We start from the raw sequence: 13,100 nt of genomic DNA on the forward strand, positions 1-13,100 counted from the left end.
ACAAATGCCGAAGGGTATGAAGCCTAACGACATCCACAGTCGGTAAGCTGGACTCCGTAATTTTCTAAAAAGTATTGCAATATTTTACATTACAATTCAACTACCTTAGCTAAAAGTACTCGTAGTGTACTGTCTGTATATATATATATACTCCATATGTACCCTCCCTCAAAACGTGCCTACTATCACTCACTTCTTGTCATCTCTCCTCCAAAATAAAACCCAAACGTGGATATCGTTAGGAAACCAAAAACAGAATCCAACAAGGCCTTCAAACAACATACATGAACCCTCCTCCTCACCGGGGGGGACAAATACTCCGGGGTACATCAACAGGAAAAAATTCCCCTCCTCTGGCTCGAATTTCCCCTATGTAGTCGACTTTTTATCCACAAGAATAATCAAAGATGAGTGTGTGCGGGTGGATGTGGAATGAAAATGACCATGTGCTCGAACAAAAACATAAACTTCTGTAGCCGGCATTACCAGAATGGGTTTCCTCTCTCCTGAACAGAGGAAACAAAAGGTTGGCTGGTTGTTATTTCCAAAAAGGCAACAATATCTCCAACAACAAAATGGGTATCGACGTTTGTAAAAGTTGAAAACAAAAAAAAACATCGGTTCCCAAAAGGTGGTCCAGCCCGACATAGATATCGATATTGATAGCTACTCCTCTCCGTACACATCGGAGTATAACCAAAAGTGTTCACTTTGCAAGTCCAGCTGCGCTAGAGGCGGCTCCGAGAACCACATTACTGCTCGGAATACAAACGCCTCTTCTGCAAACAACACGGTGTGGGTTAACAGAGCTTTACAATGCTGCCACGGCGTAAAAGGCCAGAGCGGAGAGTAGGCCAACAACAGAAGAAATCTGGATTGACGAGGCAGCTCCGGTTGCTGATAGCACCGAAGGTTGAGCTGACGAGCTGGGTCCGGCGGGAGTGGCGGTGGCTTCGGCGGAGCTGTGGCCATGGCTCCCCGTCGGCGTTGTTGAGTTGAACATGGAATAGTAGGGCGAGTGCGTCGGCGCTCTGGAGTGCCAGGTGCTGCTGGCAGACGTCGAGGCCCGGGCGTTCGTCGAGCTTGTGGTGGTAGAGGACGATGTCCAGGCGCTGGTAGTGCTAGATTCCGAGGTTGTGGTGCTGGATGATGTCGAGCTGCTAGTCGTTGTTGCCGCAACGCTGGTCGACTGGTAGAACTGACCACCCTTGTTCCAGCCACTTGAAGGGCCCCCGCTGTTGCTGCTGCTGCTGCTGCTACTGCCGCCGCTGTTGTTGTCGGTCTGCGAACCTCCCGTGTTGAATACGACAAAGTTTGCGGTTGCTCCCTGGTCTACGGTGACCACGCAAAATGCGCCACCACCGGCGCCATCGGTGGCACTGCCGATCATCTGGTTGACCTGGTTCTGGCTAGGATCAATCGAGCAGGGAAGGCCGTGGCAGCCGCCATTGGGACAATCGATCTTTACACCCCAGTCTGGCATGTTATTGCGGAAAGGTGTGGCCGGCTCGAGATAGATCGGGTTCCACCCCAGCTTGATAAATGTGTTTCCAGAATTATCGACATTGGCACCAGCCACGTAGGGGGACCAGTTACCGAAAGGGTTGGCGTGCGTACCCCAGACACAGGCCGTGTCAGTGTCGATTCCAGGAGGATTGATGTAGTAGTGAGCTGCAGTCCCACACCAGTAGTTGGTGCCCGGAACAGCGAGAGTGGCAAAATCGGTCACGGAAGTTGGGATAAGCATGGCTTCATTGCCAGGAAGCACGGTCTGACAGAAAGATACGACACCGCCCGCGTTGTTCTGTACACCAATGTTGGTGGCGGTAGATTGGCAATATGGTTTGTCTGGGAAGGGCTTCTGAATGTTGCCATTGTCGTCGCAATACAAACCGCCGTTCTGTTTGAGATTAGCTCAATGCACCCAGGTATCTTGAGCGGCCTACTGACCATTGACTTTGGATACGAATATGATGTCGCACTGGGATCCCACTGCATCATAACTTGACCTGGTGGGCAAGCGTATGGACAGTAGTTTCCAGGCGTACAAGGCTGGTTAGGGCTCATAGCCCACCCTGCATTCTGTTCTCCTGGAGTCACTGCGACCAAACCAGCATCTGTGGGAAAGGCGCATTGTCCACCTCGCTTCTCAATCGGTGCCTTGGATGTTGTCTCCGCGGTCGACCTCAGTTCAACACCGTGTGCGCCATTCTCAGCGGTTGATCGCGCATCCAACTGGCGGTTGGCGCGGTGTCGTTTGTGAAGCGATTCGAGATGATCGTGAACACCATGCTTTGCGCTGACCACGGAAGCCGTGAGAAGCAGCAGCGCCGTTGCGCTCGACGTGAAGGTTCGTTTGCGCATTGAGTGAGTGTACCAAGATAATCGACAGAAGTTTTACTGCAAAGTCTCTGAGGGGGCGTGAGTATCGGGTTGGCGATCGCCGTGGTGGACTCGGAATGAGCGACTAGGGTCAGTGGTTGTTGTAAAGAACGTGGGTGCTCGCAGAGCAGATTTGCGCAATAGCAAAACACCAGATCGACGACGACAAGTCCAGCGACGACGAGAGAAACAGAGACACCAGAAAGGAGTGGACGAGTTTTACTCAACTCAAAGAGGTGAAGAGGGTAAAGGAGAGCGCAGATCGAAGGCCCAAACGAAGCTCGAGTGCAAATTGGCCTGTTGACGAAGGGTAAACCATCGCAAACGGCTTTCGAGCCATGCAAGGCTGGCGCATGTCCAGATCCACTGTTTATCTCACCGAGGGGGGAGAGTCAGGGATGTCACTCGAGACCGCGCCAAAGCCGCGGCCCGCTTAACCACCGTCAAATTTCGTGCAGCAAATCAGAAATCGCCCTTACAACAGCTTAAAGCTTGGACGGACCAGCAATGTCCGCTGCAGGCAAATGACAATGGGTACCTCATCTGGGCAGCATAGCTTCAACCGCCGATTGCGGTGGAGTGCAACTTCGAGCTGCATGGAAATCCTCGTTACTGGGAAGCGCAATCTCGGTGGCACTTCTTGAAGAGTTCGAGTCGTTCCAAGAATTCGACGACTTGGTCCTTGCTTGAGAACCAGACCGCTCCAAGGGAATCATGCGATAGTGTCACCGCTGCGGTTGGAATGTCTTCTCGATGCAATCGACTCGACCAGAGCTTCAGGTCCCAAGATGACACGACGAGCTTGCAAGACCATCAACACTACCGAGGTGAATGGAAGTTTCATGAACCAATCTTGGCCCCCTTGCTGGGGTCTTGTCCTGGGGATTGTGTTTTGCGTCGCGCCATGGCTAATTCTTAAGGTAGAGCGAGAGGCCGATCATCAACAAGTGGCGACCAACAAGGGGGGAGATTGTACTCCATTGTACGAATTTGGCTGGTCCTGGGGAAGAAATTCCGCATAGCAGATCAGGCCAACAGGGTACAGGACATCATTTCTCTGCAGTGCAGTACAAAGAACAGAAAAGTCCATGTGAGTACTGATACTCCGTACTCCGTAGTCGTATCGTGGATCAGAAGAAATGACCCAGTCAATAATGTGATGAATTTTAGCGAACCACTGACATTATTGCTGCAAGATGATAATCATATGATTGTTGACATGCCGGGGTCGCGTAGATTTGATGGCATGAGTTGGCAGAAACTGACAAGCTCGCACGGCCGGAGTGAAAGGTTGAAGGCGGGAATGCAATCATGATGATGTTTTTCTTCCGTATGGGTGCTTGCAGTGTTTGTGGGTGTGTACGGTGGATGATAGTGACGTCGATGGCTGTCAAGTAGATAGCTGAATACTCTGTAGATGAACCGTTCATCTACTCACACTGCAGTTGCTATCATCACTTCGGGTTCCTGTACGTACAGCATCTCATTTTATCGATAGTCATATCAACACAGTGTACTCCGTAAAGATCGCAAAGATCGTCTTCAATCGGTTCACGGAGAAACAAGGAACTACTAGCTGGGTAAACATTTCGTCATGCGTGCGTGCTTTATGCCAACAACAAATTCATCCTATCTAAGTGGTAGGAATGGTGGATGGAAGACTTCGCCAGTTCCCATCTTCGCCGTATCCTCGCCAACCCCATGAGATGCAGTAGTGTTTCGCCAGCAGAACAAATTCTTCAACCTCATCCATCCACTCTAAGCCATCGATCCGTTCCTTCTCACCACCGTCCACCCATTCTCGCCAGATAAAGTCGACATCAACAGACCTTGAGCCCCCCAAAGTCCCAGCTTCACCGCTCTTGAAACCATGGGTTTCCAACCTGGCCCGTTGCTCGGCTAGACCAGCATACTTTTCCAGCGTCTTTAACTGTATACCTCTATTCATGAGATTGTTGACCATCGTCTTGCCGAATGAGTCATGGGGCCGAATAGGTTCGTATATCACGATGGCCAAGGGAGTTCCCGAGGGAAATAAATTGGAAAAGTACCGTAATACCGCGTCTGCATCGTCTGGTGGCAGGTAGATGAGGCAGCATTCCGAGATGATGAGCGTCGGTAAGCTCGTATCCAGGCCAGTCAAGCCTGCCTCTTGATGAGGAAGTTGACGAAGATCTCGTGAGTGGATGATGTACTCGGGAGACGTCAACATGGCACCGTCGTCGGAAATCTCGACCTGGTGAGCGTGCATGTCAACACCTGCAAGGTTCTTTGCCGCCGCCGAAAATGCAGGACTCCGTAGTTGATTGACCTTTCGCCGCGTATTGGCCTCAAAGTCAATCTCGTGGTAGGTGATGGCCACATCTCTTCGCGCCTGCTTGAGCCGAAAATATCTTGTGTCACTTCCTGCACCCAACGAAACGATCTGCTTGTGAGAATTTCCTGTCGCAGATAGAAAAGCATCCACGATCCTGTCAATTCCGGTGGTTCTCGCGTAAGTGCCTTGCGTCAGTTAATGGTGAAGTTCGGTCAGACGTCAACTTCTATTCCTACCTCGATTCATCAAAGGCAGCCGTCTCGACACGCCTTCCGTAGGAGTCAGCAGGTGTGCAAAGGGGTCTTCGAGATAGCCGGCATCAACTGCACTAAGACGAGACGTGGCTGCATCATGATCGGTATTTTGTACGATAGTATCATGCTGGATTCCCTTCGCAGCCGTGGTCCCAGCACCCGCACCCGAACCGCCACGGCCTCGAACTCTTCCTCGCAAGCCTCCCCGGCGTAGAGTATTGAGATTCGGTATTGATGGTGCAGACATGTAGGTGGATGATTGGTGGGGTGAGGTGATCGTGGACGTAACTTCGGATCCCTGCAGGATGCATTGCATGGGCGCCTTTGGTTAAGTGATGCCGCTTTTACTCACGAAGAAGGGCCGCACTGGCTCTATCAGTCAGGTACATATGGATACGGACTTCTACAAGAACTACTCGAAGCGACCGTAATCTCGATGTTTGTGTATTTCAACTTCGACGTCATATTCTTTCTATTCTCCGACTTTGTGTCACGACGAACACCCTATAGTCATCGCCCTGTTGCGAAGGGGTCCGAGAGTCAGCCAGTGTTGTCAACAAGCCGGACGGAGAATCGCAAAATGAAATCAAGATTTTTCTGACCAAATCATTGGGACCGTTCCGGTGACGCACTCATCAGCACGATCAAGTAGCTACAGTACAGAATATGTGCTGCAGGTACGAGTATCCGAGGACAGTCCTTGTCATGGTGGACCTTGGTGATAGTCTGTACCCATCTTCGATTTTTATTGTTAGCGGTTGCTGCGCACAGACTTATCCATTCATGTCAAATGTAAACAACTCGATGAATTCTTCTTCTGAGTTTTGATGGGAAGTGTACCAAGGAACCATACTCGCCGACCAGAAAGAAAGCCTAGTAAAGATACACCACTGATAATTATACACAGAAGTACGGAGTACTGTACAGTATATCGTATATGTACTCTGTACACCCTACAAGGTAAAGATAGGCATATAGAGGTTCTCGCATTGGAGGATTGGCTGCCAAGAATTATCACATGTCAGAAAACAGATTCGGATTGTGAACGGAATACGAGTATTGAGAGATACATAGATCGAGTACAAAGGCTACAAGTGGCTGAAGGGAATGATGAAATGTTTCCTGTCACTGAGGCGATCCTTCTTCTGCTCATCCCAGAAGTCTGGATTGTGTACTGTCAGCCGTAGAGTCGGGAACATTCTACGGGCTAGTCATAGGTAGATATCTACTGTACAGTACTATACGAATTACGAGGGACTGAGTGAATGGCCCGGAGAATCTTCTAGGCTGTCCCGAAACACCTAAAATGACGATTTGTTACTCCGTATAAATAGGCAACTATTGAACTGTGTCAAATGGTGTGATGGTGGTGCAGTATACTCGGGAACGGTAGATGCATATCTCTAGGGCATATTTCACACATGCCACAGCGTTCCTTCAGCATGTTTGGTACCATTCGCAGCTGGTGAAAGTGTGCACGCGACAGGAGGGAGAAAATTATCAGGAGTGCCTGTGGTCCCTGTATTTTAATACCTACTTAGGTACCTCGTACCTAGTAGTCTTTATTGCCCCCTAGAGAAATGATGTCAAGGGCAGCCTAAGGGAGTGAATTAATACGATCAATACTGGGGCAGTTGCGTCAGAGACACCAACCGTGGCTTGTTCGTTCCTACAGCAAAAAAAACTGCCACCAAGTTTGGTTTCCTTGCACAACTTATTCCCGTCCTTGTCCTCATCATTCCCTCTCCTCCTTTCCAACTTTCCACCATCTTCCCATTCTACAATTAATTCTTCTTCGATCATTTGGATCATCATAGCCTTCAATCTCCCATTCTTGGCTGTCGTATTCATCAAACCTCCTTTCTCGAGCCTGTAGCTGTTCGCGTTTGAGCACAAAACCCACAGCCAGTCTCCCCTGTCCCACGACGCAATGTCTCAAGGTGATCTTCTCACTTCAGAGGATCTTCCAACACACACCGACATGTCGACTGTCGACAAGTCCCCGGCAGCAGCTCCTGCCACCAATGGCACGCCGCTCAAAGACACCGTCGTGAGCAGTAAGGTACGCACACAATCCGAAGCTACCGCCGTCACACTGCGGACGTAAACTGACAACGATATAGTTCTCATACCTCAATCTCCTTCTTCACCCTTCTAATTGCCCTTAGATGCAGCGGCCGCCGTCAACACCGTGCAGAATCACCCCATCACCCAGAACATTGTCAATGGTAGGGCACTCGACTTTAAGAAAATCCACAAATACTGAAAACCAGGATCAGGCCCGGTTGCAACATCTGTCAAGAACGAGGCTGGTGCCACCGCTTCCGAGTTCAGTGATCTGGCGAATTCTCGTCGACCACCGTCCTACACTGCTGCCAACGATACTCCCTTGACACGTATGGGATAAGACACACTACTCTATTGTGTTCCGTTTCTAACATGTGCCTACAGACTATCATTCCTTCTTCTACACCCTGTTGAGTGTAAGTAATGGCGGACCTTTTTTGGGGGGCACCACTGACAGTTTTCAGTGGAAGAACAAGAGAGCCACTGGCTTGACCTTTTTGTCTGCCGTCGCCTTCATCTTCGCCTGCCGATACCTCCCGATCCTGCGCTATGTGTTGAAGATCACCTGGATGACTCTTGGTGGTACGTCGAGGAGCAATTGCGGATGGGTTTGAAAGATGCTGACCTTCACAACAGTGGTTACCCTGGCTGAGGCTTCCAGTAAAGCTCTGATGGGCTCTGGCGTCGCAGGTGCGGTTCGACCTCGCCGTTACTACAAAATCCCAAAGGAGACTCTCGAATCCTCTCTCGATGATCTCGAAAATCTTATCAACTTTTTCGTCATCGAGGGTCAACGCATCGTCTTTGCTGAGAACATTCCAGTCACAGCAACTGTGAGTAACCTATCTATTTATTGCATTCTTCGATAAACCTAACACTCCTAGGCCTTCTTCTCCGCTTTCTTGACCTACTACCTGATCAAACTCCTTCCTTTCTGGGGTTTGTCTCTCTTCTTCACCTGCGTCGTATTCCTAGGCCCATTGATCTATGTCGAGAACAAGGAGGTCATCGACGCTCAGCTTGAATATGCGGGAGAAGTCATCGGCCAACAGACCAATCAGATCAAGGATTTGACTGCTCAGCACACGAGCAGGGGTTTCGAGACAGTGAAGCAATACACCGGTACCGCCACTGCTAAGGCCCAGGAGGCCATTGGCAGTGCCAGACAGAGAATCCCATCTCCAACCACTGCCAAATCTTCAATCAAAGAAGGCGACTTCCCCTCCGCCCCAAAGACCGAGCTTCCTTCAACTTCAGTTGATTACAAGCCAGAGACCGAGAGTATGCCCAGCGCCCAGGCCAACTACGCGTAAATAGCGGGCGCTCAATGATGAGCTGTTGATGTTAGCGGTGAATGAGGCATGATAGGTCATGACAGTAGGACACGAACCTTGACAACTGCGCGAAGAGCACTCAGAAGTTCAAATAGGAAGAATGATATCTGTGTTTGTGCGCAGGTTTTGCGGCTGGGAGATCTGCAGAGAGCGAGGCGCAGAAGGAGGTCGCTTGGAGAAGTCAGAGATTGGTAGAGGCTTCATCAAAGAATGTATCGGGACGAGGAGCGGATTCTTTGACGCCTTCCTAGGCTCCGGGGAAGGTGACGGCAAAGGAGAATAATGCTCTTGAATTTTTATTTTTTTATTTTTGTATTGTAAACAAACGAGTATGATTCTGGGCAGTCGAGAAATAACATCCTTATTGGCTTAGTGGATCAAGCATTCCGTTGATGATAACGTTGGGGTTGTATACATGACAACATGTGTATCATCCAGCTACACGCTTTCGATACCTTGATAGTAGTTATGATTTCGTGGTACAGGGAGACTGTCAGTTGCTAAGCAGAGCAAGGACATGTTCCCACAATGCAACGAATTCCAATTTTCAGGAGAGGACTTGATGCTACTATAGACTCGTACTACAAGCACCCAACTAGGGAATACCCAGGTGAATAACAATGAGAAGAGAGAGAGAGGGCGTGGCTGAGCCCATCGACCAACCGACCCTGACCTTAAAGTACTTAAAATGATAACTCGGGCTCAAAGACATGATCGACGACGACGACGTTCGTCCTCCTTTCTTCCTTTTGGTAATACAGCAACTGCCCCTCATCGTCGTCGCGGTCGTAATCAACATCATCACCACCACCACTTGATCGAATCGTTTCTGAGTTTCAATTTTCGGAACATGCCCGTCCAGACCAAAAAAAAAGAGGCGTTCGTCGACCGACATCTTCATCTCGAGCTCTCGGTACTGAAGATGCCCGGTCTCTGGCCCGTCATGACGATCCTCTTCCTGGGGCCTGACACTTGACCGTCTTCTGCGACACCATTCTGCCGCTGTGCCTGTGCCCCTAGCCCTTCGGCCACGAAGCCAATGATGTAAGCTCCGGCGCCCAAGGACGCCACCGTCAGGCAAATGACCCTGAGGCGGCGGGTGAAGCGGCGGCCAAGGCTGTCCTCCTCGTACCCTGCCTCGTCGTTCCGAGGAGCCGCCTCTTCGCCAGGACGAAGGGTGCCGGAGAAGACGTCTTCTTGTCTCTTGACCTTTGCCCGAGTGTTCGCTTTCGGACTCGACGGGGTCGGTGCGGTGGGAGCTGCCGGACCAGGGGTCTCAATCTCCGCCGGTATTTCATCAAGAACCGTCGCGGCATGCCGGTCCGCTTTGGTCGATGCAGGCTTGTCGGAACCTGCGTTCGTGTCACTGAGCGGCTTCGGTGGCACGTGCCTCGTCGACTTCTTCACAAAGACCAGCATATCCTCTCCACCATCAACAAGGGAGTACTCTGCCTGCTTCAATGTGGTAAAATGCTTCAAGAACTCGGGTGCATGCTTAAGTCGCCCAAGAACTTCAACGAGATCTGCTCTCTTGTTCGGCATATGCGACGGTTCGTTTACTGGCGACACGATAACTTTCTCTGTCGAGTGGTCATAAACCAAACTCAGATATGGAGCATCGCTTTCTCTCGTCCTCAGAGATTCGATGGGGGGGATCTGTTCGTCGTTCCACTCTGGCGAGCCTGATTCTGTGAATACGGGCTCCGGCACCGTTTCATCCTTGCCGCGCGTGCTGGCTGCATCAACACGAATTACTTTGCCATCAGGCTTTGTCATTGGATCGTCACCAGGAGCAGGGATTTCCGGTTCGGAGGCACCAACAACTTGTGCTTTGAAGGTGATTCTTTTCTTGCCAAAATTGAAGTCCGCCGAAGAAGGAACAGTCCACACATGCGATGGTCTTCCCGACTCAATCGCCCGAAGTGCCATCTTAGCCTCGTGGAGCTCTCTGCGTACTGCCTTTGCTGCATCGACAAGCTCTGCGTACTTTGGCTCGAAAGTGTTGACATGGGCGTCAACGACAGGATCGGTCACGACTCCCGGTTTCACAGTGGCATTGAGAAGGGGCGGTAGATATGTTGCGCGGGCAGGATCTGACGATCTTGATGCAATGGTTTGCCCTAGATCTTCCGATGGGCTAGGTTGGCGATGGTCAACGTTGATCGACCCGTATTCATCCTCGTATATAGCCCGAATGTTGTTAGACAGCTTTGAGAGTTGAGTTTCGGTCTTCTCCCACTCTCTCCTCGCCCTGGCGGTAGCTTCCCTAAGGGATGTCGTACGTCCGTCACGCTCTTCCACGGCTTCAGCGACTTCTGGATCCGGTGTTGAGGACTTGGACGGATTCTGTGGCTTTGCTGTAAATATTGAAGGCGTCTTGCTCAAGGCCTCATCTTTGAAAACGAGCCTTTTGGTCAAGTCCGCCCACTTGCTTCGTCCAACGAGTCGGACATAGCTATCATAATTGCTGTTCAAGGCCCCCATTGATTGCTTCGTCTTCGCCATAATACCATCAACATAGCCGCGAATATGACTCCGGACATCGTCGAGACTGTGATTTGCTGGTGTCCACGCAGTCTCGGGTTTTGTCGTTGTCGCATCATCGCGTCTATCTTTGAAATCATCCTCAAGTGTCGTCCAGGTGTGCTCCATCTCTTCTCTTGTCGCCTTTTTCCTGTTTTCTACTTCCTGCTTTGTGTGTCGAGATGTTCGAGTCGCGGCACGAACGTCACTGGCTCGCAAGAGATCCATGTCTTCTTCTGTACTTGGTATGGAGTCTCTGAATATCTTGTCTGTTGGTGGGCTCGTGATGTCAGAGTTCAAGGTACCGTCCTGCTTCAGGTGACGATCCAGTGATGTTTCGAGCAAGCGGACATCATTTCCTGGCTCAGGCCCGGGCGCTGCTTGAATTCTATCCAATGCCGGTTCAAGTATGGGATTGGTGGTCTCTCCTGGAGGATGTGACAAGACCTCTTCGACCGCAACATGATCCTTCTCGGTCTGCTTTCGAAAGCCGACATAACCTTTGGTAGATGTCTCCAGAGGTTCCCTTGCTTTTTCATCATTCCCGTACAAGCCATGGGTTCGAAACCCCTCCTTTGCCAACCAGTCATCCTTCTTCGCACTCGCATTGATGTGAATCGCACTTTTGGCCTCATACGTTGTGCCCGAGAACAATGGAGTACTGTCGTCTGGAGCTGGAGATTCACGTTTCTTGTTGTTAGGGAGCCCTCGATCTCCTGCTTCCTCTAGAGCTTGGATATCTGTCATCTCGGTAAACTGGGCAGAGGTATCCAGACTGTTTCCTTTCGTTCTGAACATCAGCTCGCGTAAGTTCTGCTTCCTCGAACTCTCCAGGCTTTTTGTGCCACAATCTTTGATTTCATCGGACTTTGAGCCGTCTAAGCTTGGCTCCGATGTGCCATAGCCATATACTTTGTGCGACTTGTATGTCTTGACGGGAATCTCGACTCCATGTTCTGAAAAGAACACGTCGACTAAGGAAGCCTTTTCGTGCCTCGAAGGACTGGTATCCCTAGGCACCTTTCTCATTGAGATGGGATCGTAAACATACTCCATTTCGCTTTTGGTTTCCATGGCTTGGGCATTCTTCTCTGAACAGGGAGTGTCACTTTTCGCTGCAAATGGCGATCTTGTTTCCGGGTTAGATGACGATGCTGGTGAGTCGGCCACAGAATCCGTGTTCGCAACTCGTGCTCTAGTAGTTTCGGGTGCGTTAATCTTGTCATTTGTCTCGAAATTACTTCTGGATTCCCAAGAGAACGGATCAAAGGATGAATGCCTGGGAGTTTGACGAACATGCGACGGCCTCCCGAAGAGGCATCCGTGAGGGTCTTCTGCAATAGCACGGTCTATCCTAGCTCGAAACGACTCGAAACTGACGTCCTCTGGGTTCTCAGATTCGCCCTCCCGTCCTTCGTGAGACTGTTTCTCACTTTTGGAATCCTTAGCAGGATCCGTGGTCGGAGGTTGGTATGCACAGTATCTGTTGTCCCAGAATCGATGATTGCCACGTCCAAACCAGTGCAGGTTGACCTTTTTCTCCCGTAAGACTCTTCGTGCAAAGGCTTTTGAGTATCTGGACCTCAACATCTTGTGGTGTCTTGCCACACGTTCTTCGAAGTTATCGCCATATGAGTGCTGTGGTTCACTAGAGTGGCGGCTCCACCACCACAATGTCCTGGCCTGAACCGATGATGGCCGTCGTGCTCGAATAATGGCTGTCCCCACGTAAACGGGCATCTTTCCAAGAGTACTATCGAGTTCGCTATTTCAGAGTCTGAGAAGCGACAGCGGGACGACGAAGCGGCGAAGTGAAGTTCCTAGGGCGTCAAGGCGCAGGTGGGCAAGAGAAGGCTGAGGCGTCGATGGGATACGATACTGGTCCTCTGAGGCACACGGAGTGATGCAGAGGTGTTTGGGAAAGCCTGGGTTAGCATAGACGAGTCATTGATTGATGCAGGCAGCAGCAGCGCTTATGGAGAGGGAGGACGGTAGATGTAGGTGATCCACGTCCGACAGGTCAATCACATCATCATTGTACAACGTCCACAGGGCAAAATATCCTGACAAGTGACCAGCCGCGAAGATTCGAAAGTGAGAACGATGATTGAAGGTGAAACAGATGAGCGAATCTTCAGGAAGTCGAGCTGCGCTGTATGTTTAGTAACTCTAGGTACGAGTAAGTCGTTGTCGTTAACTCCGTGCTGATGTGTAGAAGCGAGG

General features: G+C 50.5%; 4 protein-coding genes across 5 annotated transcripts; 1 reads left to right on the forward strand and 3 right to left on the reverse strand.

The window, feature by feature from the left end:
• Positions 1-65: 65 nt before the first annotated feature.
• On the reverse strand, positions 66-3,262 carry PV06_01437 (uncharacterized protein). Its single transcript, XM_016402040.1, has 2 exons — positions 1,951-3,262; positions 66-1,900 (listed from the first exon to the last, which is right to left on the reverse strand). The coding sequence occupies exons 1-2, from the start codon at positions 2,362-2,364 to the stop codon at positions 812-814; spliced, it is 1,503 nt and encodes a 500-aa protein (XP_016269093.1). The 5' UTR covers positions 2,365-3,262; the 3' UTR covers positions 66-811.
• Positions 3,263-3,944: 682 nt separating this feature from the next.
• Positions 3,945-5,280, reverse strand: PV06_01438 (uncharacterized protein). The gene is made up of 2 exons (XM_016402041.1): positions 4,936-5,280; positions 3,945-4,884 (listed from the first exon to the last, which is right to left on the reverse strand). The coding sequence occupies exons 1-2, from the start codon at positions 5,267-5,269 to the stop codon at positions 4,016-4,018; spliced, it is 1,203 nt and encodes a 400-aa protein (XP_016269094.1). The 5' UTR covers positions 5,270-5,280; the 3' UTR covers positions 3,945-4,015.
• A 1,031-nt stretch (positions 5,281-6,311) lies between these two features.
• Positions 6,312-8,735, forward strand: PV06_01439. Of its 2 annotated transcripts, XM_016402043.1 has the most exons (7): positions 6,312-7,010; positions 7,122-7,181; positions 7,233-7,349; positions 7,405-7,436; positions 7,485-7,602; positions 7,657-7,853; positions 7,905-8,735. In XM_016402043.1, exons 1-7 carry the CDS (start codon positions 6,884-6,886, stop codon positions 8,331-8,333), a joined length of 1,080 nt encoding a protein of 359 aa, XP_016269096.1. In that variant the 5' UTR covers positions 6,312-6,883; the 3' UTR covers positions 8,334-8,735. The 2 variants fall into 2 exon arrangements, with proteins under 2 accessions (XP_016269096.1, XP_016269095.1); XM_016402042.1 differs by having other exon boundaries at positions 7,405-7,602.
• Positions 8,736-8,964: 229 nt separating this feature from the next.
• Positions 8,965-13,066, reverse strand: PV06_01440 (uncharacterized protein). The gene has a single exon (XM_016402044.1). It carries the CDS (start codon positions 12,615-12,617, stop codon positions 9,252-9,254), a length of 3,366 nt encoding a protein of 1,121 aa, XP_016269097.1. The 5' UTR covers positions 12,618-13,066; the 3' UTR covers positions 8,965-9,251.
• Between the last annotated feature and the right edge of the window lie 34 nt (positions 13,067-13,100).

Source organism: Exophiala oligosperma, assembly GCF_000835515.1.
Source record: "Exophiala oligosperma strain CBS 72588 unplaced genomic scaffold supercont1.1, whole genome shotgun sequence".
Classification (NCBI taxonomy): Eukaryota; Fungi; Ascomycota; class Eurotiomycetes; order Chaetothyriales; family Herpotrichiellaceae; genus Exophiala; species Exophiala oligosperma.

Bases quoted from the DNA above. Each gene is read 5' to 3' on its own strand.
- PV06_01440 (XM_016402044.1), bottom strand. From the start codon at position 12,617: ATGCCCGTTTACGTGGGGACAGCCATTATTCGAGCACGACGGCCATCA.
- PV06_01438 (XM_016402041.1), bottom strand. From the start codon at position 5,269: ATGCAATGCATCCTGCAGGGATCCGAAGTTACGTCCACGATCACCTCA. The intron at 4,885-4,935 runs GTAGGAATAGAA...AACTGACGCAAG, and splicing joins GCTGCCTTTGATGAATCGAG to GCACTTACGCGAGAACCACC.
- PV06_01437 (XM_016402040.1), bottom strand. From the start codon at position 2,364: ATGCGCAAACGAACCTTCACGTCGAGCGCAACGGCGCTGCTGCTTCTC. The intron at 1,901-1,950 runs GTCAGTAGGCCG...AATCTCAAACAG, and splicing joins ATTCGTATCCAAAGTCAATG to AACGGCGGTTTGTATTGCGA.
- PV06_01439 (XM_016402042.1), top strand. From the start codon at position 6,884: ATGTCTCAAGGTGATCTTCTCACTTCAGAGGATCTTCCAACACACACC. The intron at 7,182-7,232 runs GTAGGGCACTCG...AACCAGGATCAG, and splicing joins CACCCAGAACATTGTCAATG to GCCCGGTTGCAACATCTGTC. The intron at 7,603-7,656 runs GTACGTCGAGGA...CCTTCACAACAG, and splicing joins CACCTGGATGACTCTTGGTG to TGGTTACCCTGGCTGAGGCT.